Genomic DNA, 24,546 nt, shown 5'->3' with positions numbered 1-24,546 from the left:
CATTTGGGAATTACTTAAACCATAATTATTCATAGTCCTCTCCATCTAAGTCGCAGTAGACTGCTCAGTCTGTAATGGGAGTTGTCACTCTCGCTCCCTGTAGGCCATGGCAATTTCCTTACAATAGAAGCTACATACTCTGTCCAATAGTTTCAACTGGATGGTGAAAGAGAGCAGACAATTCATTTAAAATGTAAAGCCCTTACATATGTAGATTTGCGTAATGGTGCTGAAGTATTTCACATTGCTGTATGTCTAACTATACTGTAACTAGTGGTGGGTGTTGAGGACTGGCTCAAATTGAGAATCGGATCCCAGTTGTTAGAACCAATCTGAATTGTATGCACCCGAGTTTGCCGTTCCTTTTTTCAATGCCTGTATGTCTTTTATAGCTGGGTAGGCCTGTACACAAGTGGTTCGTAGTTCTACACAAAGCTTATAAGGTTCCCAAATCCCCCTTTAGTGACAGCGGCTGTCATTGTTTACAGACGTGTTTCTGAAGCAGAGACATCCCTCTGGTCATGAGGAGAGAAAAGAATACCATAAAAGCAAATCGCGGGAACAGCAAGTACATAAATTGGTCTCTCTTCTCCAAATTTGATGTCAGCAAATCACAGTAGGCTCACATTCAAGTGCCAGGTTGCAGTTCATTTCTCTTAAGTCTGTCTGCTACACTTGACAAGCCTGGCAAAAAGCCTCTTGATCTGTCGGTGTTTCTCTCAAGCGGCTACCTCTGAGGCTGAAAAAGGATTTTGGTCTCTGCGGCTAATTTCCTCTTTTTTGACAACAAACAGAGAATGATTTTACTTCAGTTTAATGTTCTGCATAATTGCGGACGTGTTGTTTTGAATGACAGGTGGATGAGTGTATGTTTGCCACAGGCCAGCATACTCCGAACATTTCTGGATTAGCCTGGAGGTCGGCAGAGTCAAATACAGGTCAGATACAGGTCAGATAGTGATGGTGAAGCAGCTCACACTGAGCTTCAAATGGCTGTGTCCATCTCTATTTTTGGTCTGGTTCACCTGCTACTTCCAGAGCCAGAGTGAAATACAACTACAGTATTTATTAGGTTTGATGAATGCCAATGCCAACAGTGTAAACGACAGGTTTGAGAAATACCAAGGCAGCTCTGTTTTGACAGAAATGAAAGTGCCTTATTTTATAAACATGGCCAGGTACAAATATAAAAGGTTAAAAAACAAAGACCAATGTGTTTCAGCTCAAATGAGCCTTCAACAGAGCTGCCTTGGTATTTTTCAAATCTACCTGTTTTTCAGCACTCTCACCAAAGAGCACCTGTTTTTTCAGTTTTCCACTCTAAGATCCACACAGCGCTTCCTCATCCCCTTTTTCTCAGTGTCAACTACAGTTTGGAAAAATGACCACATTGTGCATGAACATAGCTCCAAATGAAGTTCAGGTTTTCCAGCAGACCACTGTGGGAACCAGTCCGGTTAATACAGTATGGTATTATCTTATTATACACTTTTACAAATATATTCGTGGGTAGTATATTCAGATTTTGCCAATAAACCTAGCCAATTATTACACACTGGACCTTTAAATAAATATTGAAATAAAATGTTGATTGGCTAAGCATACTGGGTAATGTATCTCTCTGTAAACAATGACCACCAGGTATCCATCCACCCACTGGTTATACTTATTATTCATGCAGGGTCATGGGAGGTTGGAGCCAATCCCAGATGACAGGGGGTGAGGGCAGGGGACAACCTGACAGGTCACTAGTCTGTCACGGGGCTGACATTTAGAGACTCACACACTCACACACTCACATTAACACCTACAGGCAATTTGCCAAGTCGCCAATCAACCTAGTGCATGTGGGAGGAAGCTGGAGAACCCACGCAGGCACAGGGAGAATTTACAAACTCCACCAGGTATTCAGGCAAACCATGATACATTTTTATATGATGATAAAGTATTTTATCCTGTCTTTCTTTATCTTGGTTGTCTTTCTTTTTCATTCCTTTTCTGCAATGTTTTATCTGTAAAGCACTTTGTGCATTTGCTTGAAAAGTGTTTTATAAATAAATAAAAAAAACATTATAAGTCCACTTACCCTCAGTTTAACTTCTTGTGTAATGTGATGACAGAAAACCTCTCAGACACACTCAACTAATTTAGACTCCTCATGTCACCCCAAAGACCATTGTTCAAAGATGCAGTATTTATAATATCTTCCTCAACCAGTTATGATCATCTTGAGTTGTCAAGTGATTTGTAGAAAAGCTGTGAACATGGGACTTCATCCATCCCTACAATCCAACCCCCCTGAAGGCCCTGTTGACCGTCAGTTCCTTGGTTTGTGTCATCAGATCTCATTCATAAGTGTTGTGAGCAGCTCTAGATCAGAACCAGACTGTGCCTCTGTGTCTGCTGATTCATGTTAACACCGTTTGCTGCTGCAGGTCCTCCCACCCTCCTTCTGCTCAGCTGAGGTGTTGGGATGGTTGACCTGCTTAGATCTAAAATGTATGTATATTTTATCTATTTAAGGACAATCAATCTATTTTCCACTCTCAGCCTGACTACTGAGAACAGCCTCAACCTTACTTCTGCTAATTTGTATCATAAAGACCTAAAAAAAAACTGTTAGTCACCTGTTATGCAGTTTCACACTGCGTTTTGTATAGCGAGGTAGGCAAAAAGAACCAAACTAGGCCAGATCATTTTCAACCCATGACCTAAAGTTGTTTATGAATATGCCTTGTCAACGAAAGACAAATATTTAGCTTGATATTGTATTTAGTTTTAACTTGCACCAAGACAAAACAACTTTGATATTGAAGAACTGTAGCCTCCAGGTACAGTTGGTGCTGGGTGTTTATGAATGATATAACTGTAATCTGATGAACATTTCTGTACAGAATCAGCACTGACAAACTACTTCATATAAAGCCAGAGGAGTAAATAATGTTTATTAAATGGAAAGGAAATTTGTCAGTACCTCCTCTGCTCGTCTCCATGTTCCCCCGAGGGAACAGTTAGACACTCGTCCATGTGACCGTGAAGGATACGCAGGACGTCCCCTCCTATCAGGAAACCTGCAGACAGAGAGCAGAGGGAGAAAGGGGAGAGTGAGGTGGAGGAAAGAGAAGGAAAGGAGAGGCAGAGGAGAGAGGAGGAGGAGTAGGAGGACAGATGGTGGGAATGAATTACACTCCAGAGATTCTGCAGCCATTAGTCCCCTACTCTGCCCAAACCTTGGTCATTTTGTAACCGATGTGAGTATACTGATGGACCCCGACTGCTGATGTGGTGGAGGAGCGGCAGCAGGTAATTATGGTGTTATGTCAAGGATCTGAACCTCTCAAACCCACCTGTTCAGATATATAAAGACCTGCAGACCTGACACCTGTGGGAGCTGTAGTCCCTGACAGGCTAGGATGGTGCTGGTGCTGATGCAGAGACAGCTGCAGTGTCCTGATTCCACACTAGGGAAATACTGTGTCTGTACTGTATGTGCATTCGATTTTTATGTGTAGGCCTGATATACATTACTCTCCCACAATGCATTGCAGAAAGGTTATTGAGAAGCTGCTCTTTTCTGCAGTGAAATGTTGAAACTGTTCCAATGAGATTATAATGCAGTATACTGTATGCAGTAAAAGGTGTAAATTTGAATTGCACAGTGCATTAAAGCTGATGCTCTGTACAACAAAGATGGCGCTCATTTCACCTGAATACCAATAGATAAGCTCTTTCTTCTGAATAGCATTATGTGTACAGTATCAACAAGGTCCATCCAGTTTGTTCTGATATTTAAATTCAACCTCAGATTTGCCCAGAAATCAGAGGCAGCAAGAGGAAACTTAAGGGTAAGACACCAAAACACACCAGGCAGATGGAAAAAAGCAAAGAGAGACACATACTGTAGGACGTGAGTATCTACCTTGTGCTACTTCGCTGCCAGAACAGATGGGAGCCACGCTCCACAGAGTCTGCTGGAAAGCTGCATCTACATGGAGACTGCCATTGCCGTAGGACAGATGCTGCAGGAAGAGACACGACAATTTAATGACACACTGGACTGAAATACACACAAACACTCAGGATGTTCCTCAATCTGACTGAGTCCCTTATTCAGGCTGCAGTGCTTGGTGACAGTTGTGTGTTGAAGTTCTTGGAAGAGGACTTATAACAGAAGTTTGTACAACCTACTACTGCTCAGTAAGTTTAGACTATGCAGGTAGTGTTTTTATCTGTATAACTTCTTTACAATAAAAGGCTGTCCAAACTATTCTACAAATACAAATGAATGTTCTGCAGAGCCCACAAACAGATACAAGCAGGCAAATGTAGATATGTCTGTAGACCATGAAACTAAGCTGACATTTAGGTTAGGATCACATGGCTGTCGCAAATATGGCTGACATTTTACTATTTTAGATCATCAATCTAAATGCCATCATCAGGACCGTCACATATGAGACTATCCTTCTGCTGTTTTTCATTCTGCTAATTGTTCATCCTATTATAATCCTCTGTCCGTCCTCCAGCCCATGAAATGGGAACTCACCCTCCTCAGTCTACTGGTTAGCATTTCTACTGTTCTAATTGATGCTCAGCCAACTCAGTTGGGATTTTAACTTTCTAGCCTTCTGTCTGATTGGGGTCCCTGTCTTCAAAGGAGCTGTTAAGCCAGCATCCACCTTTTTTTTTTACTGAAATAGTGATGAGTTACAATGCCACAGAGTGTCAAATTTAAAAGGTTAATTTAAACATATAACTTCAGAGAAGGTCCCTAATGTGCCATATAATGCTGATTGACATTAAGTGAGTATCCCACTAGCTTCTATGTGTATACAGTGCATGGTTGCTTGCCTTTTGCTGTTTTACAACATGTTGTCCACATTTGTTCATTTTACTATGAAGGATGGAATGAAAAGGTGAAGCAAAACAAGCGGATAAACAACCCCCCCCCCCCCCCCCCCCGGCCCTCATACTTTGTTCCCACACACAGCTACTGACCAGATATCTTTCAGAGGAGACGCTGACCAGGATGAGATCATCTCCCACTCTAACCTTCTCTCCCTCTGAACGCTGCTTGGATGCTGGATGGATGGTCCACCAGCAAGCCTCGCCTACACACACACACACACACACACAGGGAAAATACACACACAAGCACAGAAACACACACAAACACACAGCTCAGAAAATAGAGCAGAAATGTGTGCATGACTCACCGACTCGTACAGAAACATTAACTCCTGTGGTACTACCTAGTACCAGCTTGGCAGCCTAGATTCTGCAGCTGTTCTGCTTGTACTGTAATTTGCATCATCTTTACAGAAGCAGGTCAAGAACGAGAACAGAGGAAACTGTCTACGCTGCAGTGGTGTACTGTTACGACTTTGTTGAAAAGTGAAAACCACAGTGGAGAAGCAGCAGGTCAAGAGCCAGACTGTAACTTGACAGAATAAGAGTGAAATCAGCCCCACAGCTTTATCCCTGGAGGGACATGGAGATACTATAACACTGATATGAGTTCAAACTGCACCAGGACAGAGCTTATGAAACAAAGAGCTAATGGAACCAGGTTAACTCCATATAGGGTTGTATTAAGAGTGAGCTTCATTTGGTTGTTTAAGATCAGATAAGTATGTTTCTAAATGATTACGCTCTTTGTACTTAATCTAATCTGCACTTAGACTTCTTTTCATGCCTTACTGTTTTCTCAGAGACTGAAAATCCACGGTGTTACAACCAGTCAATGAATTCTAGATGCCTTCTCTGCCTCTTCCTGCTCCAGCCTTTTCATCTTTTTATTCATCTTGACACCTTAAATTTGACCCTCTTTGTTGAACTGTGTTGCCAGTTTTGTTTGCCGAATTCCCAGCAGAGTGTCTTCCGTTTCTGCAAGTATAGTTGGAACTGGAGTGGGTATGCAAGGCCCCACAACATAATCTCAGAGCCTTTGCTTGCACTACATCCAATCTCTTGAGAGCTGATTTGGCTGCTGTTCCATAACATAAACAGCAGTAGTCTAATCTTGATCTTATCGCAGCTCTGTAAGTCATTAGATGTGTACACTGGCCAGCACCTCATGCACTTCCCAAAAGGGGCTTATCCATCATTTAATCAAAATGCACTCACAGGAATTTGCATTAAATATCAATAAAATAAAGTAAACCATGACATTCAGCTCACTCTTCTTCACCAAATGTGGCTCATATATTCATTTTTCCTACTGTTGCATTTATTCCTGTGTTTTTCGGTCTTCCTGCATTTCTGGATTCGTTAATCCAGAAATACGTCATTCTGCATTGACGTATTTCTGGTAAGAAAAAATACTGATTCATCCATTTTGAAATGTATGCATGGCAGTGACTAAGTTCTCAAGGGTTAATGTCGACAACATAATTCAGAATCTGTGTCTGTGTCTATCCACACAGGTACAACAACCAGTTTCCCTCCTACCTGTGGTATCTTCCTGCAGTCCCACATCAAAAGCCAGTTTGTCTGTGGATGAGCGGGAGGTTGACAGACAGCATAGGTACTAAACAGAGAATCACAATGAATCAAATTCAGTTTATCTCTCAGATCAACTGGATCATTTTTCAATTTCAGTGCATCAAACATAGGCAAGATTCATTCTGACTCAGGCTCTCAAACTGAGTGCAATATGTTTAACATTCTGTATATAGGTTGTCCCATGTCCTCTGATGCACAGACTGTAGATCACCTACACAGAGATGAACTGTTCTAGGTGCCTCAGATCTGTTTTGGGGTATTGAAGATAATATTTTACCTATTCCTTGTTTGGATTTGGATCATCCCAATTACTTTATTGACTCTATTAGGAACACAGTGTTTTGCATACATAATGTTTTAATTGGCTCCAACTAATCTGGCCATTACTGATTGCTAATGGCATGTATTCCTAAGATGGGACATACTCTATATACTACATACACAGATCAAACTTAATGTTGTGACTCATTTGTATATCCTCTGACTTGAGTCAAACCATGAAGCCGTGGAAAACAATTACAACTACAAAGTTACAAATTAAATTCATGACGATTCAGAATAAAACCACAATAATACAATAAAACCAGCCACCTGTTTATGGCTAATCACTGACTATGTTTACCGTGTGTTTTTATGTTCACTAACCATTCCACTGTAGGAGTGTCGCAGCAGGACAGCGTGTCCGTACAGTAAGGTGCGATGTCCGCCGCCCTGGGCCGTCTGAAAGAGAGAGAGAGAAGGTGACGACAGGAAGAAAAAGTTACAAGAGACAGGAAATAGCTGAGACGGAAAGACAAGAGAGAAACAGCAAAACAGAGATTTCAATAAACACCAGAGACAGAAATACCAACAAACACAGATGCAGACAGGAAGAGAGGGGGAGTGACCAGCTGTGCGCAATATTCTACAAACACCACACCATTATTTCTGTATTTCATCATTTCATAGTATGAAAGTTAAACTGTACTGTTGTTGATTCCACTCACATAACCAGTGCATCCATAACTTAATCATGGTATTTACAAAGGTGCTCTATGAGGAAGATTAAACTAGCTGCTGCTACGGTAATGGCAAACTGTGTTCCATGTTGTATGTTATGTGAATAGATTTGTTTATTAGGTTCACTACAAAGTCTAGTGTGGTTTAGTGGAAATTTATAAAGTCAACAGCAGAAATGGGAGACAAAGTAGAAATACAAACAAGCTCCCACCCAACACCCATTTTTTTGCATGTGTATCATATCAATGAAACCCATGAAGCTCAACCCATTCCTTCATTATCCAAACTGCTCATCCTTTTGGGGTCCTGGAGCGGATGGACATTGGGCGAGGGTGAGGTACCCCCTGGACAGGTCGCAAGTCTATCGCAGGACTGACACGTGGGGACAAGCAAGCTGTCACACTGATTCACACCTATGGACACTTTAGAGTCACCAATTCACCTAAAAGGTTCACGTATTTCGACCGTGGGAGGAGGAGAATTGGAGGGAACCGACGCAGAGGGAACGAGAACATGCAAGGGCCCAAGGCCCTGGGATTAATAGTTGTTGTGACCCATAAAAAAGTAAAAGACAAGTCTGAATCCTTCATTCCTCCCGCTCAAAAATAAGGACGTGACACTGTAGCAGTTGTTGTCGGGTCAGGTGAACTGAGTTACTGTCATCATTCACTGAGATGCAATAGGAACTTTATCTGCAGGATGTTACCAAAGAAAAAAAATGTTTTCTCTTGTTACCACACTTTGAACATTCAGCCAAATACAGTACAATCGTCCTTTTCACATCAAGACAACAGTGACATGCAACAGACCTGGGGCCTCCTGCAGGACAACTGTACAGGATGTGCACAAAACAGGGCTAGAAACATGCACATGGCCTCAAACAAACACAGAGAAAATGTGTGCACCTGTACAGAGGCTCTTACCCACAGTACAGGAAATTGGTGAGGGATTTCATGGCCCTTTCACAGATTTAATTCTCACTGTGTTATTATTATCATTATTATAAAATGAATGATCATTCATTTTTTTCCACAAGTTGATTAACATTAAGCTGCAGCAGTCAAGGAAACTCACAAACATACATTGGCATTTAGAACCACGTTGGGAATGTGTACACCACCACATGCATTCACCATGCACACACACTTTCCAGAGCAACAGCAATTGCTATACAGGTAAAATACAAAATAAGCAGACATGTAATTTGAAATAAAATAAAATACAACTTTACAGAGCTCACTTTGATTGCCATTGTATTGCTGGTAACACAGATTATAAATAAGGCATAAGGGAAATAAGGAACAATTGTTTGTGCACACAGTGTTTCCTTCAGCATCGTTTAAAGTTATGATGATTGCGCCAACGTTTAAAAACAAATAGATTCATACACAGACTTGAATGTTTCCAGCAAACCTCAAATTACAGAAATGAGTTTAATCATGGTAACAGTGCAGGTAATTTGGGCGCCTGTCAGTGATGATTTTGGGCTATTTTGCTTCCTTACATGTCTTCTTTCTGAATAGTGGAAAGAAATGGTAGAAAATCCACATTAAGGTCGTTATTTTACTTCAGTTCGTCTCTCTCGTCAGTAGATTTCTCCTGATTTATAAAACATTTTATCCCTAAAAACATGGAGAAATTTGATTCTTTTAGGGCTGGTGACAGTATTTTCTCACCTCAGAGTGATAAAAAAGAGATATCCAAAATCCCCTCTGTAAAAAACTTCTGAATGTTAAAAAAAATAAAACAAGAATTTTGAAAGTGGCTTTATTCATTGTTCAGATTTCTGTTCTGGAAATATGCAAATTAGCGCATATTTAACTAGATTTGCCTCATCCACAAATCTAAGTTTGACAAAACTTGTAATACAAAAAAAAATGTCTTAATGTAAGTGATAAACTTGGGAAGTTTCATGGTGATATGTGTTAGTTCAAATGTTTACCCTATTCACCTAGTGTCTCCCCTGAAGCTCAAAATGGACTTTTCTCTAGTTTTAGGACAGATAGACATTATACATTCTGTATTTTTACCAGAAGAAAATGAATATCTGGACCTTAGGTTATCAGAGAAAAAAAAGCCAAGAAAATGTTTGGCAACTCAGCTCCAACCCCCTGGAGATGTCCCGTCCTGTGCTCACAGAAGAGTGTCAGCAAGTCCCTGATTTGAAAACTTAATGAGTGTTTCTACGGCCTATAATCCCCTGGTCTGTTTGTTATGGAGATGAGGTCACCTCTGCAGTTCTTCTCTCTGCTGCTGCACATCTGATTCATAAGTTACTAACTAGAGAAAAGTAACCAAAAAGTTCAGCAGCTATCTCGACTCTCAACTATTGACTGACGCCTCATGCATGTCCATTACACAGCATCCAAAAAACACTCACTGTATAAATGTAATATACGTTAATGATGAAAAAAAAACTGTCATGATTCCCCCCTTTTTCATGTATGTTGAATACAATTTTTTGTGAGGAATTTTATAGTTTTGATACTATTATATTTATTAACCCAATTTGGTTGGTTATCTCTAGTCCCAATTGATTTAATAAAGAGTAAAACAGGGTCTTAAATTGTGTTTACATTGTGGCTACTTAAGTATATTTTCACAATCAGACCATCAAACCATGCATACACACATATTTTTCTGATTAAAAGAATGCACATGTTTATTACACATACATAGTTTCAGTCAAGAATGTCCACAGGTTGGGCCTGACCCTGGTCAGTTGTGGGACCAGCACAGTAATATTGCCAGGATGCATCTGGTGGCAGGTTGTCTGACTCATCTGTCCCTGATATCAACCCTGAATGTTCTTATTTCTCTCCATCTCAACCAGATTAACTGATGATGAAAAGATGGGGCTGCTGGGGCTCAAGAGGTTGAACTGGTCGTGTCCACTGATTGAATGGTGAGCCCTGGCTTCTCCAGTCCCTGGGAAAGATAATGAACCACAAATTGCCCCCAGTGCGACAATGGTGTTTGAGTGTAGGTGTGGCAGACAAAAAGTGGATCTAGAAGGTTGTGGGTAAATAGGTTAGTGTGGCTTGTGGTAAAATTTGCTCTGAGTGCTCTTTAAGAGCAGTGATTTATGAGCGCAGTCCCTTTACAATGACATTTTAAAGCATTGTTCTAATAAAATCTTCTGACACTAAATTTCCAGCTCTGTGGGAAACTTTCATCAATAAACTGAACATGGACACTGTGAAATGGAGATGCTGCAGAGCTGCCACCCACTCCACCTTCTCCAGATCATCATTCCTGACACCACTCAACTAGTTGTACTCATCATTGGTTGTGGAAATGACAGAAGCAGCTATATGCTGTATTTTGATAATATCAATACAGAAGGCCAGGAAAACAGAGCAGAAAAGGACCTGCACTCCTTATTGGTGCAGCCAGGGGTGTAGATGGGGAGGAAATTTTAAAAGGGACATATTATGGAAATAACACTTTTTGAAGGCTCTTTAAGTATTTGGGTGTTTGTCTTGCCTTCCGGCCTCCAAAATGTGACAAAACAAAATCTGTAATGTGCAGGCTCCCTAGATTGAAATCCACATGGTTTTATGAGCTGTTCCCTCGGTTGTCTAACAATGATGTAACTAGCTTTAACATTTGCATAATACCACCCCTACCTGGGACCAGTAGAAGGGGTGGGGTGGGGCGGGGCGAGCAGTGACAGGCTCTGAAACCAGCCGTTCTGAACAGGGCTGTTTTGAGCGGATAAAAAGAGAGCCGTGATGTTTAATCCTTGGGGTATTTTGAACACAGCAAGTCACATGTCTTTAAGACACCTGGGAACTATTTTAATTTGTGGAAAAGGGGCAGAATATGTCTCCTTTAAATATCACACAAACCTTTAGAGCCAGTAGAGAGGCTGTTGCATGGGATTCATGTGCTGTGTGAGAGCCCTGGGAGAAGATTTATTACTCCAATTACAGTAATTCCGATGAGGTGGGACAAATGCATGGATGAGGGTTTCATCAATAGAGTAAGGCTTAATTCATCTGTGCATGTGGTTAAAATGTCAAGTCCATAGTGTACTATGCTGTATGCATGCGATCCCCTCCATCCACATTGAAACCACCACTATCAGTCCAGACTGATATCAAACACACTTTTTAGTAAAGTGATACGCCGTTTTAATGGAGGAAGTTTAAGTGATGTGGTGCTCCTTCTTTGCATCCTCAAAACCATTAACCTCTTGAAAAAAGCTCATCAAAGGCTCAACATGGCAGCTCCTTGTTTATCCCCAAAACTAACAGCATTCATAAAGTGCAGCAGCCTGCCCTTGTCCACTTCCTCACTCAGGTGGCAGGTGGACGGATGCTCATTTGGTGATTTATATGAGTGTCAAATAAAAAGGGAGGAGTAGAGTGCAATACCCAGGCTGAAAAACAGACAATCCAGGTTTGAGTGGCGCAAGAGAAGCTAAGCTAAGGACTTTGTAGTAATGGAACAAGACCACCTTTGCCAAATCCAGTTTTTCATGTGTGGTCCAAAGCCCGGGGGTGTGGCATAGCTGAGCAATACAGAGTCATTTAATTGTTGCCAGCTCTCATGGTTCTCGTCAACAAGGAGCGTGTGTATAAGAAGTGGTTTATTGAAGCGAGACGGATTTTCACCTTCATTAATGAGGCCAAGTTGCCCTGGATAGAAACCACAGCGAGACTTCATATGAGGTTTGTTGTGATGAGGTAATGGTGAGGCCTTCATGAACCCCTGACTCCAGAGAGGGGATGCAGGCCTCAGTGTAAACAAACATAATGCAGACAGTGTGCAACGCCAAGGGCTTTTAATGCATCGCAGAATCCAGGAGTAATATGTCGACTGAGTTGGACTAACGGTTTATATCGTGAACAGGGACACCATGATGTTGCTGCTGTACTCAGGCCTATGTACAGTAGTACGGTGTGGTTTTTAATCATGTTTTAAAGGGACTACGAGGACTTTCGGAAAGCGAAGTGTTTTCACCCTACATTTCCCATGAGCCTCTGCACGCATGGTGAAATTCTTGGACCGGCGCAACACGGACAAAGCGAAAGCATTTGCCAAGAATGTTTTCATTAATCAAGAATGAAAGTTGGAGGTTCTAAGATCTATCTATCTATCTATCTATCTATCTATCTATCTATCTATCTATCTATCTATCTATCTATCTATCTATCTATCTATCTATCTATCTATCTATCTATCTATCTATCTATCTATCTATCTATCTATCTATCTATCCATCCATCCATCCATCCATCCATCCATCCATCCCCTCACACTCATACAGTATGGACACTGCCATAGTGAAACTTGAGACTTTAGTCGGGGTAAGAATTTTAATAGCAAAGAGTATCATAGACCCACAGGTGAGCTGTCCATAGTGTATTCAGCAGGAGCTGCTGCATGCTTGGACCAGGGTGAGTCTAAATAAAGGAGTTTCATTTAAGAACTTGACAATTTGTCTAAAAGGCTTCATCACTTTGAACTGATGTGTGTGAATAGTTTTGGTTCGAGGATAAATGTAAATGTCAGAGCAGCACTGTCAACAGCAGACAATGCATCTCAATCCAAGGGGATTCTCTCTGCTTTGTTGTGTTTTCATGTTGTTGTACTGTTTGTACTGTACTGTCCTCTGCTGAATCATGCAGCTGGAGTTTGTTGATGAGGGAGGAGGTCGAGCTGTTTGGCTGATGGCACAATTCCCAGTAGCTGCTCTGGTTCTGTCTGGCTCTCTGAAACAGAACCTCCTCAGGAGAGCAACTCTGTTTTTGGCAACGCTCTGTTACAGAGTGCCTGACCCTATATCAGCACCAAGGTGTTCCACATAATAAGGTCATATGATCTCCAATATTTCCAAGATGACACTCAATCACTCAATAGATAACAGGACAACAAATGTGTATGGCAGCTCTGCCGGTGCTCGTACTGTTAATGCTCATGACAAGTGACCGTGATGACCAACATTAGGACGATAACACCCATGACGAAACACAGACAGCGAGTGGAGGCACACCTACCCATATTTCCACATCTACATGCTGTGTGGAAATGAGAGAGAGGGGAAGAAAGTAAGTTGTCGTAGTCATTTTACAAATGACACATAAAAACACATCTATCCAACAGATGAGGCTGTTGGATAAGGAGTTTATGACAGCTTAATGTGTGCATATTTGGTTGTGTGATATTCTTATTTACCTTCACACTGAGATGAGATGGAAGATCCCACTCTCATGTCTGTGTGTCAGGTATGGATGTAATCAATTTAGCTTAGCATTAGAAGCAGCTCGCCTGACTGTTCAAAATGAAAAAAAAAAAAAATTGCTAGCCAACATCTGGTTCTGGTTCCAGCACTCTTAGTATGCTAAGGGTGCAGACATGGGCTGTGTCCGATTTCACTCACTACTCCCTGTAGTGCCATCTGAATGCACAGTGGGAATTATAATACCCTGTCTAGCAGAATCCCACAATGCATGTGTACAACCCATGATTGCTAATCGGGCAACATATACCATCATGCATGGAAACAGAAAAGCAGTGCAGAAAAATGACCAAGTAGTGTGTGTATTTTTCATTTTGCTGATGTGCACACATCCTCTGCATGGGACTAAGAGGATAGTGAGTGGGCAGTAGTGAATGAGTGAGTGATCTTGGACACAACCCTAGACTGATCATTTGAATCTCAGGAAGAAAGCAAATAAACTGTTTCTTTGATAATAATAGCATAATGTATAATGCTGCTAACCAGGTGGACAGCTACCCTCCAGGTTGAGATTCAAGGCTATATGCCAACAAGAAATTGATTTCATTTCAGAAATGAAATTGTTCATTAAAATAAAACAAAAAAACACATGTGATAAAATATGGCAGTGTATGTGTGGTAGCTTGTGGTATTGTCTGAAGCTGAAATACCAAGGTTTTTTTTTGTTTAATTTGTTAACTACATGTACATTTTCCTAGTGGCAGCAAATACATACAAAGACCAAAGTATATGGTTGTTTTTCTACCTATTGCTATCGCTATCTTCCATCCAAGCTGAAACCACCTCTATCAGTCCAGAACAGTATCACACACACTTTTCAATGAGCCATCCCTGTGCAGATGCCACAATGTTATAAAGCGGACATTATGAAAATATCACTTTTTGAAGGCTCTTTAACACATATTTGGGTGTTTGTCTTGCCTTCCGGCCCCCAAAATGTGAGAACTGAATAAAGAAATCTGTAATGTGCAGGCTCCGTAGGTTGAAATCCAGGTGGTTTTATGAGCTGTTCCCTCAGTTGTCTTCCAGTGATGTAACTAGGATTCAAATTTGCATAATACCACCCCTACCTGGGACCGGTAGAAGGGGTGGGGCGGGGCAAGCAGTGGCTGATTTGCATTTAAAGGGACAGGCTCTGAACTCTGAACAGGGCTGTTTTGAGGGGATGAAAAGAGCTGTGAAGTTTGATCCTTGGGGAATTTTGACCACAGCATGTCACAGACAGGTCTTTAAGACACCTGGCAACTACTTTAATTTGTGGAAAGGGGGCATAATGTGTCTCCTTTAATGAAGTTTAAATAATGTGGTGCTCCTTCTTTGCGCTCAACGCCATTAACCTCTTGAAAAAAGCTCATCAAAGGCTTAACATGGCAGCTCCGTGTTTATCCCCCAAACTAACAGTATTCACAGTGTAGCAGCCTGTTCTTCAAGTCTGCTGTCCTCTGATTGACTGGGAGTTTGGGAGTTTTTTCCACCAAGAATTAGTGTTAAGCCAGCAGCTGAGCCAAACACATGAGGAGTGATGTTAAGATCAACACACACTGGACCTGCTGTACATCCATCACCGTACACACAAACTCATCTGACATAAGTCTGACTGATCAAACGTTCCTTAGGGCAACATACTGTCAATGATGTAGCATAATGTTTCCTCTGTAACAGGCAGCTCAGATGTCATCGGCATCTTTTTCTACATCACCTCATACCTCAACATATAACATGGAGCAGAACTGTAGCGCCTAATGATCGGGTAGATGATCCATTGTTTGGCCATATTACAATCACTAGTGAAATAGTTGCATGTGATCCTAAAAGAAAGCCTGACAAAAAAAAAAATCACATGTTCTGTTTAAAGCTTTAGCATGCCCACACCACACAGCCCCTTACAATGTGGTACTGTTAGTCCGAAAGAAGGAAACAGTTTGAAGCCCCAGCTAACATGATCCAACAGGCCACAGGACAGATTTTTTTGTCAGCTATATTTTGCATTTTGGGAACATGGTTTTGCACATGGCCTTCTGCTAAAAATATGAAGAGTGAAATGCAAATAGATCCAAGAAGATGACTTAAGATGTGATTGTGATTGTAGTGTTTGCCTCTCTCAGTGTAACTATAAGACAGTATTGGTGAAATGTTAATCAATGTATTCACTGAATAGTCAGTGGGTAAAGCTCATACAGTAAACGGGTGAAAGAGCAGCATGAGAGACTTTTTGCTCATGGTCCATTTGAGTTTTTAATGTCTTTCTATTAGATTGTTGATAGTTGCTAAATGGTTATCTGGACTGCTGAAGTGTGCACACTCTTTACTCCCTCTAAACAGTTTGCCTATCAGTTACCACCACCACCATCTAGACTGGAGTAAGGCATCTTGTTTTGCATGATGCTCAGAAAAAACAAGAAAGACTTGTGTGATGTAGCCAGTAGAGACAAATACAGTATACACATGTATTAAATCTCATCTGGACTTCATCATGTATGACACTTGGCATTAGAAATGAACATGCGGAGCCTGAGATGTGTTGGACAAGACATAAGCTAACGCTATAGTCTCCACCCACTACCAGCTCTATAGCTTAAAGGCATAGTTCAACATTTTAGCAAATTGGCACATTGCCATAATTCCTATAGTTTTAATAGGTTTGTTACCTTTAATTGTCGGTGCGAGATATTTTTAGAACGGCGGAGCAGAGCCGCGAGCTGCTGCAGAGACTGCTTGCCGAGAAACTGCCCCTTATGTGAACTCGCATCAGCGGTTTTGTATGAATTTACCACGAAAACAACTCTGTCTCGTGATGTTCCGTTATTATCTCATAGCGTGGTGAATGTGCAGGTCACAACTTGTCCACAAGAGTGTTTTGGAGTTGTTGGATTGTGTATATGAGGAATTTAATGAGGGAAACCAAGAAATTCCATTAGCCTCCGTAGCATAGCTCTGAGCAGCTCGCGGCTCGGCTCCGATGTTCTAAAAATAGCTTGCACCGACAATTAAAGGTAACCAACCTACTCCTAAAACTATAGGAATTATGGCAATGGGCCAATTTGCCAAAATGTTGAACTATCCCTTGAAGACTTGAGCCATGGCTACACAGCGGCAGGTGAAGACACTGACTGTTTCTGCAGGATTCCCCGCTGTCCATTACCCAGCAAGGCTACACAGAGTGATGTCACAACAGCCCAGGCAGAGATGACCCCAACAGACTCAAAGACTGGATGATGCACTGAAGGTTTACATGCAGATAAGATGATGAGCTTCCAACAAGAACACCAGGAAAACACAAGGCCTATGAGCAGAAACATGAGCGAACGGCCCGACAAAGAACTGCGGAAGATGTTGGGTATTAGAAGCGTCTTGGGTGAAATAACTGGCTTCAGGTGTGTGAGGTGGGAGGACAGCTCAGGTGACTGGGGAGAAGAACAGGTGCACAAATGGAAATGGGGGCAGAGAGTCTGGGGACATCTGGTGGGTGGAATTAGGATGGCAGGATCGGGCAGAAAAAATTGGCCTGAGAGAAAATGGTGAAAGGTAGAGACGAGCGAGGAAGGGACACGAGGAAGCAGATCATGACAACTGGCCCTTTTATACACGCACACACTTAATGTTTTAATGTGTGTACTGTATCTGTGCTGTATATTAGTATTGCTTATGCTTTGGTGGACATTTGAACTTGCACAAAACTGTGTGTGTGTGTGCGCGCCTGCTGAAAGTGAGAAAGGAGAAATTAATAAGTCTGACCTCACTTCATTAAAAAAAACCTGCGGGTCCAGATGAAACCTGACATGACATCCCATCATTACCTCCTCCTCCTCCACCATCACATCTGCCATCTGCAGTGCAGCTCTCTGTGGCTTTTCTTTAGCTGCTCACTTGAACAATTCAAATATTTTAATGAAAAAGCCTGAGTTCCAGATTCCAGGGTCAACAGTGAATCTGCATAATTCAGCAATCCTGTGGCTGAAATTTACCTCACAGCGCCATTTACTCTGTTAGTGAGAACCAACAGGTCAAGCTATGAAACAGGCCTCACTGTCACATTATCATTGCTCAGCTTGTAACCTATAACTAAAGCTCATATTTTCTAATTTTGCAATTGTAATATGTTTTACAATCCTGCCCCAGTAATATCTGAATACAAATGGACTCTGTTACTACTAAATGTTTCAATTATATTTTACTATCCTGCGGCCATTGCATGAAAAGCAAACTGGGGGTTATAGACTGCCGGTGGACACTGATGGGGATGCTGATTGGTAAAGGAGTAATATCTTCATTTTCAGTTATCAAATCAAGAAGGGAGTTGGTTTCAATAAACCTGAATGACCACGGCCATCACTCTACCCAGGCTACAGAAAGCAAATCATTTTATCTTTATGTAAATTAGAATAATGCAGGTCAGTTTATTATCTATGGTGATTTGATATTTTTGCTCTACATTGTTTGAATGGTCTTCTTCATGTCTTTGACTGACTCCAAAAAAAAGGCTACATCTCTGTGTCCACTCCATGTCTGATGTTTCATCTTTTGCTAAATTCAGTCCAGTTTTGGCAGTGGTTTGGTTTCTAGTTACTCTAAGCAGCAGTCGATGGGAGATATGTTTGATCAGTGTGGCAGTTGATCAGGGAAAGAACATATTTGAGAGGCACATTTTCTAAAATGAGTTCACTCACTGGACTCGTTAGACATAAAACAAGCAGATAAAATATGGTTAAGTCAGAAAATAAGGAAAAAGCTGTGTAAACAACATACAAATGCATACTAGTTCATTACACAAAACCAATACAACTAATGCTTCAACGATCAATCCAGATTTGTTCCTAATGCCAAACTGAATCACTTTTCTCAAATATAAAAAAAGGAGTATGATGCCTTGCTGCTGGGAGTGATGACGGATTACAGTCAGCAGCTGCAGGAAAGGGATCAGAGCAGCTTTCTGGTATAATCAGCTCCTCAGCTCCTCTTCCTGCTCTGTTGAACTGTGCATCAACATGTGTCCAGTGTCCACCACCTTCTCCTGTGTGTCCTGATCTGACCACACAACCCACTCTACACCACTTATCTGCCCTCCCTGCCCATGTATGTGGGTATGCATGTGTGTGTGTGTGTGTGTGTGTTGTTTTCACACTCACCCCTTCAGCCTTCTCCTCCGTGTTGGCCAGCATCTCCTGCAGGGCTCGTACTGACAGCGACTGCTCCAATACAAAGGTGCAGATGGACAGATCTGGAGGCACATTCTGAAAAAACAAGCACACAACTTAGATGATTTATGATTATTGCTTTTTTGCGTATTTATTTTTATTGTTTCCATAACAAATAAATAGATAGTAACAATAGTTGGTGGTGCTACACAGAACAGTACAGGTTTTTTGACATGCAACAAACAGGACATAGGACAAAGATAATGGCACAGTGACAGAATAGCACTATTTTAGTTTTTAGACATTAAATTGAGAAAAGGTTGCCAGATTTTTAAAAGGATTTCCTCTTTAGCAGGCATAATGTACCCGATTTTCTCCAAATGTAATACATTTCCCAGCTCTCTCAACCACATTTCAAATGTAGGAGACCTTTCAGATTTCCACGATTGTAAAATTAGCTTTCTGGCTAACAATGTTGAAAGGGAAATAACGGTAGCTTCACGACTACTTTTCACACTATCTGGATTGGACATTCCGGACAACATGGTACTGTAAATGAGTCTGGGTTACATGATGATCATGATTGATGAAGGCCTTAGTGAAAAACTCAAACAAGGAGCACCATAATGATTGTCGTTGCTTGTTGTTGCTTCTTCACTTCGACACTTATTACATTGGGATGACACATCTGGAAATATTTTCTGCAACCTGGAGGGAGAATAGTGTAGTCTATGTACTACCTTGAATTGTATTAAATTACTGTATGTCTTGCATTGATTGAGCTATCAGGGTGATTTCACTTTTCTATGTTTCACACTTTGGCCACAGAGTTTTTCTCCTCTTGCCTGCTGCTGAGTTAACAACAGACTCTTTCTGCTGCCTTCCCCACCCTGCCAGCAGTTGTCTTCCATGGGTGATCAGTTTGCTTAATATCTGGTGACATTTTGATGAGTATGACACTAGATCATGTGCCACAACCTTCACATCCTGCCTATTATGGAAGCATTTGCATTGTTATTGTTTCTCTGTTTATTTTTCTTTCTATTATTCATATCACATGAGAAGGTGAGTGTCAGTACCTTGGAGTTGGAGATGGATTCAAGGAAGCAGAGTCTGTTTCCGAAGCCTTCAGCAGCCAGACAGAGTTTCTGTTGCTCCTTATGGATCGTAGCTGAACACTGTAGGACCACTTCATCATCCTAAACACAAACACACAGAAAAGATACACATTTGTTAATCCACTAACAGATTTTAGGTGGCAGCTCAAATGTACAAAGCATCATCATCATCGTCCTCATCAAAATGTGTTTACTCAGTAAACAATTCAGTTAAAGCCAGAGGAGGGAATTCCCTCCAGGTGGCAGCACTGTGAATTTCTCTCACTATAGTTTTCATGAAAGTGAATTGATAATAAAAACTGAAAACAATCAGAAACAAATCAGAGACTCTGAGATTAGAGCGAAGGGCAGAAAAATGCAGGCTGAAGCCACGGTGTCATGTTTGCTGCGATGTTGCCAATGCATGTTCTGCTAAAAGGCAGCTATTTATAACATGATATCAATGCTATGCTGTAACATTCTGTGCCCTGTGAGGAAAAGATGGTGTGTTACTGAAACACTGACTGAGCCTCAGTAATGCTGTCATCCATACCAATATGCACCAAAAGTCTAGTTTATATATAGACAAACATAGTAGGCGGGTACATATATGAAAAAAAACCACCTAACCCTAAAAAAATTCTAACAAAAGGTTTCTCAGCTGTTTTTTATAGTATTAGATGTCGTTAATAACATACTAAAAGTTTACCAAAATTTGACCACTAGAAAGGTGTTATTTTCAAGATGGCGTCCAAGATGGATAGGAAGCCTGCGGAGACACCACAGGTGAATAGGGTAAAATTTTTAACTAACAGATATCACCATGAAACTTCCCAAGTTTATCACTTACATTAAGACAAATATTTTTTGTATTACAAGTTTTGTCAAATTGTATGTTTAAATATGTAAATTAGGCAATATCTCATTAAATATGCGCTAATTTGCATATCCGAAATCTGAACAATGGATAAAAGCCACTTTCAAAATTCTTGTTTTATTTTGTTGACATACTAGAGTCAGAAGTTTTTACAGAGGGGATTTTGGATATCTCTCTTTATCACTCTGTAAATGAGAAAATACTATAGCCCTAAAAATTCAAATATCGCCGTGTTTTTAGGAGTAAAATGTTGTATAAGAGCCCGAAATCTCCACTTCAGCAGCACTTACAGACACCAAACCTTCCAGTTTGATCCCTCTCTATATTCTGAAGGTTTTTACAGAGGGGATTGTTGATATATCATTCATAGCCTGATTTATACAACATTTTACTCCTAAAAACACGACCAACTTGAATTTTTAGGGCTGGTGACAGTATTTTCTCATTTACAGAGTGATAAAGAGAGATATCCAAAATCCCCTCTGTAAAAACTTCTGACTCTAGTATGTCAACAAAATAAAACAAGAATTTTGAAAGTGGCTTTTATCCATTGTTCAGATTTCGGATATGCAAATTAGCGCATATTTAATGAGATATTGCCTAATTTACATATTTAAACATACAATTTGACAAAACTTGTAATACAAAAAATATTTGTCTTAATGTAAGTGATAAACTTGGGAAGTTTCATGGTGATATCTGTTAGTTAAAAATTTTACCCTATTCACCTGTGGTGTCTCCTCAGGCTTCCTATCCATCTTGGACGCCATCTTGAAAATAACACCTTTCTAGTGGTCAAATTTTGGTAAACTTTTAGTATGTTATTAAGGACATCTAATACTATAAAAAATAACTGAGAAATCTTTTGTTAGAATTTGTTTAGGGTCAAGTCATATTTGTACCTGACTATAGATAGATTTTTCTAAACTGGGGAATGGATGTGAGTGCTGATCAGATATGAGAAGTGCTTCACAGCCATCCACCACTCTAAACCTCAACAATCCATGTTACATAAAGAGCAGACTATTTCTGCACTGGCAATGGTTGGTGGTAATGGTCAAAAAATGAGGAGCAAAATCATCCAGTAGGAACAGAAGTGTACCAAACTGAAGACTGTGAAGCATCAACATGTTCACTGAAGGCTTTGTACTCCTTGTCAAACATTTAACAACTGCCAACTTTGACTAAATATGTACAATCAGGATACAGTGGAATCAAATACAGAAAAGATCCAGATGGTACAGTCCAGATAAGGCAGATATCATTTCCCATTCTCATGCATTTCAATCAGGAGTTGGATTGAGACAGACAGGAACAGAGTGGCATTACATCACAAACTACTATACTTGCTTTGCCACACATACACACACACATGCTCTGTAGAGTGTGTCCTAAGCTATGGCGAGGTTATGATAAGCTTCTTATCCGTCAGTCAGACAGTAACAGCTACAACATGTCTTACACCAGAGTGTTACAATCAATTAAAATCCTGTCTGCTCACATATCACAGCTCAGCTAATCCTGCTGTAACTGAGCTCTAATCAACACACATCTGTTTGTCTGCAGCCTACACAGGCTACTGTACAGTGTTACAGAGTCTAAGCCACACACAGGTCACATTACAGCGGCTTAATGTGAATCATAATGGGAGTATTAAAGGGGGTTATATGTAAGTTATCTGCTGCCAAACATGGTTTCTTGCCAGGAGCAGTTGTTGTGATGGTCACTTGCCAAGAGCTTCATCCACTGTTGTGTTTACAACACAAAAGGGTGTAACACGTCCCCTGGCAAGCACTTTATCTTCATGGCAGACTGGACACTTGAATGACTGAGTATCAGAGTGAGCCCAGTGCTAGTTGATTAGCATGCTAACTCTATAGAAGAAATGATAAAAACAGGACTTTAACTCCTGTTTTGATTCTATTTCTATCATTTCTTCTATAGAGTTAGCATGCTAATACATATTATGGACATATTATGGAAATATCACTTTTTGAAGGCTCTTTAACATATATTTTTGTGTTTGTCTTGCCTTCTGGCCCCCAAAATGTGAGAATGGACAAAAAAGAATGTAATTTGAAGGCTCCCTAGGTTGAAATAGATGTGGTTTTATGAACTGTTCCCTCAGTTGTCTTCCAGTGATGTAACTAGGAGGATTCAAATTTGCATAACTCCACCCCTACCTGGTACCAGTAGAAGGGGTGGGGCGGGGCAAGCAGTGGCTGATTTGCATTTAAAGGGACAGGCTCTGAAACCAGCCATTTTTGAGCGGATGAAAAGAGCTGTGATGTTTGATCCTTGGGTTTGTGACCAAAGCATGTCACAGACATGTCTTTAAGATACCTGGGAACTATTTTAATTTGTGGAAAGGGTGCACAATATGTCTCCTTTAACATGGGTGTTACTTTCCATCTCTGGTGACAGCTGTTGGTGACGGAAGAATAAAGTTTGATACTGAACTTGCTGTTAAAGCAGATATTAGCGGCAAGGCCGTTTCGGCTAATGCTGTGTTCAAGGCAGGCTTTTGAAACCGTAAGTTACAGCTTCAAGTCACAACTACGACTTGGTAGCGTTCCAGGTAACCCGTAGCTCGTGTTTTTACCGTCCTGTTGTCTGTGAAAGTTCCCTATAACGGCCACTCGTAACTTCCGACCTGTGAACTCGTACCAGATCGAACTGGTATGACTTCACAGGAAGGAAAAACACAAAGTACGAGTTTCCTTGAACGCACCATGAGTTAGCAGCCCCCGCCCTTGTCAGGCATCAATTGGTCCTCGTGCTACGTCACCACATTCACGCGCATCCCTTGGCTGCACACACAGCCCTTCATGCCGTTCTCTCCCCTCATTGGATAACACTTGTATCCCACAAGGAAAATGTTCTCCTCGGGTTACAGCAGAGCAGAGTGACGGAGAGACTCGTGTTTAGGCTGAAATACTTCATGTAAATGATTGCTGACGGAAAATAGGACTATTTAGGACTTATATTAACAAAAACATTCCACTGATATCTGCTTTAACATTAGCTCCTTAAAGAGCAGATTGTCCTGGTAAACCCATTTACTTGGACTGATACCTTCATATTTCTTCTTATCACCTCATACTACCTCAACAATAATAGGTCGAGGAGCCTCCTACACAGCATGGAAATGAACATAACCACACACTAGGATCCAGTAATAATTACATCCATCACATGTTGGTGTGCATGACATCATTGTGGCATCACTGGGTCTATAATTTCTCATTCATTGACCAGTAGATCAGTTGAGGGCATCACCTGTGACAGAATCAGTGAGATCCCTGGACATGAGACTAAATAACTATCATGAACAACATTAGCTGTGAACACTAGACCAAAACCACTCCCATCATCTGCTGAGAGGAGGTCAAAGGTGATTGGGCCAGAGCCAGAGGCCAGGCAACGAAAGATCAAGGATGCTCACATCTGACATCAGAGGCCAGAATTGATTGATAATTGATTATTGAAGTGCGCAGCAGTGAGACATGAAGAGCAATTATAGCCATTGTCTCACTGCCGGCCAGGAGCTGATCAAAGTGGGTGTGAATGTGCAGCTATCAGCGCAGCGAGCCGAGCCGGCAGAGAACAGACGCACACTTACATGTGTGCATGTGCCAAAAGACACAAAAGCAGCAGACTCACGTCTTTTTACATCAAAAACCTCTA

General features: G+C 41.0%; 1 protein-coding gene across 11 annotated transcripts in view; it reads right to left on the bottom strand.

Moving 5' to 3' along the window:
- Positions 1-24,546, bottom strand: part of ryr2a (ryanodine receptor 2a (cardiac)) — a 152,411-nt gene that overhangs the window by 70,332 nt on the left and 57,533 nt on the right. For 9 of the 11 annotated variants that reach the window (XM_085761346.1, XM_085761349.1, XM_085761350.1 and 6 more), the window contains exons 2-9: positions 19,965-20,084; positions 18,877-18,981; positions 13,509-13,529; positions 7,150-7,224; positions 6,451-6,529; positions 4,999-5,111; positions 3,920-4,019; positions 2,975-3,071 (exon numbers count right to left, since the gene is read on the bottom strand). In XM_085761346.1, coding sequence (XP_085617472.1) covers positions 2,975-3,071; positions 3,920-4,019; positions 4,999-5,111; positions 6,451-6,529; positions 7,150-7,224; positions 13,509-13,529; positions 18,877-18,981; positions 19,965-20,084 — 710 coding nt within the window. The remainder of the gene's footprint in view (positions 1-2,974; positions 3,072-3,919; positions 4,020-4,998; positions 5,112-6,450; positions 6,530-7,149; positions 7,225-13,508; positions 13,530-18,876; positions 18,982-19,964; positions 20,085-24,546) is intronic. The other 2 variants (XM_085761351.1, XM_085761355.1) reach the window with 1 other exon arrangement.

Source organism: Trachurus japonicus, chromosome 19 (assembly GCF_045865225.1).
Source record: "Trachurus japonicus isolate A0001 chromosome 19, Traja_1.0".
In the NCBI taxonomy this organism is placed as follows: Eukaryota; Metazoa; Chordata; class Actinopteri; order Carangiformes; family Carangidae; genus Trachurus; species Trachurus japonicus.
The sequence above is the reverse complement of the archived record's forward strand: the minus strand, read 5'-3'. Positions and strand labels throughout refer to the sequence as shown.